At 44.5% G+C, this 3,053-nt stretch overlaps 1 protein-coding gene across 1 annotated transcript; it reads right to left on the bottom strand.

Annotated features, from left to right (window-relative positions):
• Window positions 1-1,132: 1,132 nt before the first annotated feature.
• On the bottom strand, window positions 1,133-2,657 carry LOC141522935 (ankyrin repeat domain-containing protein 16-like). Its single transcript, XM_074236289.1, has 2 exons — window positions 2,236-2,657; window positions 1,133-1,833 (listed from the first exon to the last, which is right to left on the bottom strand). Exons 1-2 carry the CDS (start codon window positions 2,655-2,657, stop codon window positions 1,365-1,367), a joined length of 891 nt encoding a protein of 296 aa, XP_074092390.1. The 3' UTR covers window positions 1,133-1,364.
• Window positions 2,658-3,053: the final 396 nt, after the last annotated feature.

Raw genomic sequence — 3,053 nt, 5'->3', positions numbered from 1 at the left:
CAGATTTGAGCCCAGGTCCTCCTGACTCCAGGGCCGGTGCTTTATCCACTGCCCCCACACTTTCTTTCATAGCCTCCCAAATACTGAGCTAGCTCTGGCAGTACCTGTGTCAGCCTCATTTTCAGTGTACCTTCCTGGAAAGGACACTGCTAAGGTAAGTGAATTTGTCCATGGTACTCAAAACTTGTCCATTTGGTGTCATTGATGGTTCCATATATGGATGGTGTTTTCTTGGTGATTATTGTTAGGTCAAAATTAGCACAAGCAGCAGAAAATCAATCCATAATTTGTTTCATCTCAACTTCAGAGGCTGCATTGAGTGAATAATTATCTGCAAGCAGAGGACCAAGCACCAACTCCCCCTCCACTTTGCTCTTGGCTTGTAGCCTTTTCAAATCGAAGAATTTATTAGCAGCGGGGTGGCTGACCCTGACATAACATTCATCCTCAGGGAAGACATTTGATAACATGGCTTAAAATGTTATACTAAAAAGCTTAGGAGCAAGGACACAGCCTTGTTTCACTCCACTGGAGACTGGGAAATCTCAAGAGCATCATCCACTATCCGGAAGCCAGGCAAGCATGCTGTCATGAGACTGATGGACAATAGTAATGAACTCCCAGCAACCAAATTGTAACATAATTGTCCATAAACCCCTCATGACTGACAAAATCAAAGACCTTGATCAGATCCACACATTCTATACAAACCTCTGTATTGTTCCTGCTATTTTTCTTGGAGTTAAGTGTTTTAGGATGAGAAGGGCATGAGATGCACAAGTCTTTAGCAATAAGGGACCATTACAAATAGTTGCTATTTCCAACTCCATTCCTTCCAAGGACTTTCTGCCATGTCTAGCAGTCTGAGCCTTCTCTAGCATTAAAGTCACTCCAAATTATAATCTTGTCCTCTTTTGATACATTGATGATAAGGGTCTCCAAGTTTTCATAAAATTTTTCTTCAACTTCATCAGGGTTCATCATGATGGGACCATAGGCTCTGATGTTGGTGGCATGGCATTTTTTGCAAGTGGCAATCTCCTGAACCTGTTGTTCACTTCTTTTGATAGGCATTCAATCTTACTGACTAGTTTTTTTTACAGCAAAAAAATCATTACTTTATTAATCTCCAGAAGAGCAGTTTTTATCTGCACAATATTTGAAAGGAACTAAGGGGAGGGCTGGGAAGATTGAGGGGAGTCCTGGTCTTTGGATGAAGCCTCAGGAAGTGACTCTTCTTCACTGTCTGTTTCATTTTTCAAAGATAAAGGTCTGACTTCTGAGAAGACAATGTGGCCTTTTTCATCTACTTAGTATCAAACTCTAATTTTTCATCTGTGGATGGCCCATCATCAGGTTCAGAGTCAAAGAGGCTGTTCATACAGTCTCCTGGGGAAATTTCTTCCACTACTTCTTTTGTTCATTGTAGATCCACCCAAAGTAGATTCAGAAGTCCTGTTTAATTGAATACGTTTCTCCCATAGTGCACAATATTCAGCTAGGTGGCGACGCATTGCCTCATAAAAAGTGAAATCATAAATTGTCCATCCATCTTTATCTCGGCAAAAGGGATCAGCATCATATTTAATAAGGTTAATCATTTCTAGCAGGCACCTCTTGGCAGCAATCATGAGGGCTGTTCTTTGATGCTTATCCACAGCATTCACATTTGCTCCATTCTTTAAGAAAATTTCAACCATTTCTTTATTATCTGCTTGAACTGCAGGCAAAAGTGGTGTGAAGCCATCGTTGTTTTGTGCCTCAAGGTCACAATTATAGTGCAGCAGCTCTGAAACTATAGCAGTGTTCTGGCCATAGGCAGCATAGTGAAGCAGAGGGTTGTTGTTGCAGGTATCCGCAAGCTTAGGGTCTGCACCGCGCTTAAGCAGGATAGATGTACATTGCTCCCGCTCACCTTGTATTGCCCTCATCAAAGGTGTTAGACCTTCTAGGTCACGTGGGTTCAGGTGGCGTTTTCTCTCCACTAGGAGAGTCACAACATCTGGACATCCACAAACACAAGCCAAGTGTAGAGGGGTCCTTTGATTACTATCCACAGCATTCACATTTGCTCCATTCATTAGGAAAAATTCGACCATTTCTTTATTGTTTTCTTTAACTGCAAGCAAACGTGGTGTGAAGCCATCGTTGTTTTGTGCCTCAAGGTCACAATTATATTGCTGCAGCTCTGAAACTATAGCAGTGTTCTGGCCATAGGCAGCATAGTGAAGCAGAGTGGTGTTGTTGCAGGTATCCGCAAGCTTAGGGTCTGCACCGCGCTTAAGCAGGATAGATGTACATTGCTCCCGCTGACCTTGTATTGCCCTCATCAAAGGTGTTAGACCTCCAAGGTCACGTGGGTTCAGGTGGCATTTTCTCTCCACTAGGAGAGTCACAACATCTGGACATCCATAAACACAAGCCAAGTGTAGAGGGGTCCTGTTACATTCATCCACATCGTTTGGGCCCTGGTCCCCCTGCAGGAGCAGCTGCAGCACCTCCCACAGGTCCCCAGCAGCTGCTGCCCGGTGGATCTTCCCCATCTTCTTGTTCCCCTTACAGTCCCGGGGCCCGGGCCCAGTGTCCCTCCGTAAGGAGGGGGAGACACAAGACTGAGATCGCCCCGTCTTGGGGAAGAATTGGAAACACTTCTTCATCTGCTTGGTGTCAGGCTCTCGGCCTTCTGCGTGTCCAGTAGCGGCTCCAGCAGAGTGAGCATCCACGCTCCGAACCGCTATTTAAACCCTCCTGACTAGTTTTGATTGCAAAACCTACCCCTGCTTCATGGTCTTCCCCTTCATTGCGACCAGTTCAGAAAAATGTGTGTGTAGCTCTGACTTCAGTAAGCTGGCCTTCATTTACCAGCCTTGTTTCACTCAGGGATGCTACTTGGATATGATACCTGCTGAGCTATCTTGCAACAAGAGCTGTTTGTCTTTCAGATCTATTGGATTTTGTGTTACCCAGGAGTGTGCACACATTCCGTATTCCAATGGTGAGTGAAATATTTCAAGAATTTTTGTGCATTTTCTTGTGTGCCGACCACAAGGTGG

The sequence above is a fragment of the Macrotis lagotis genome, chromosome 4 (assembly GCF_037893015.1).
Source record: "Macrotis lagotis isolate mMagLag1 chromosome 4, bilby.v1.9.chrom.fasta, whole genome shotgun sequence".
Classification (NCBI taxonomy): Eukaryota; Metazoa; Chordata; class Mammalia; order Peramelemorphia; family Peramelidae; genus Macrotis; species Macrotis lagotis.
This window is presented reverse-complemented; position numbering and strand designations above follow the sequence as displayed.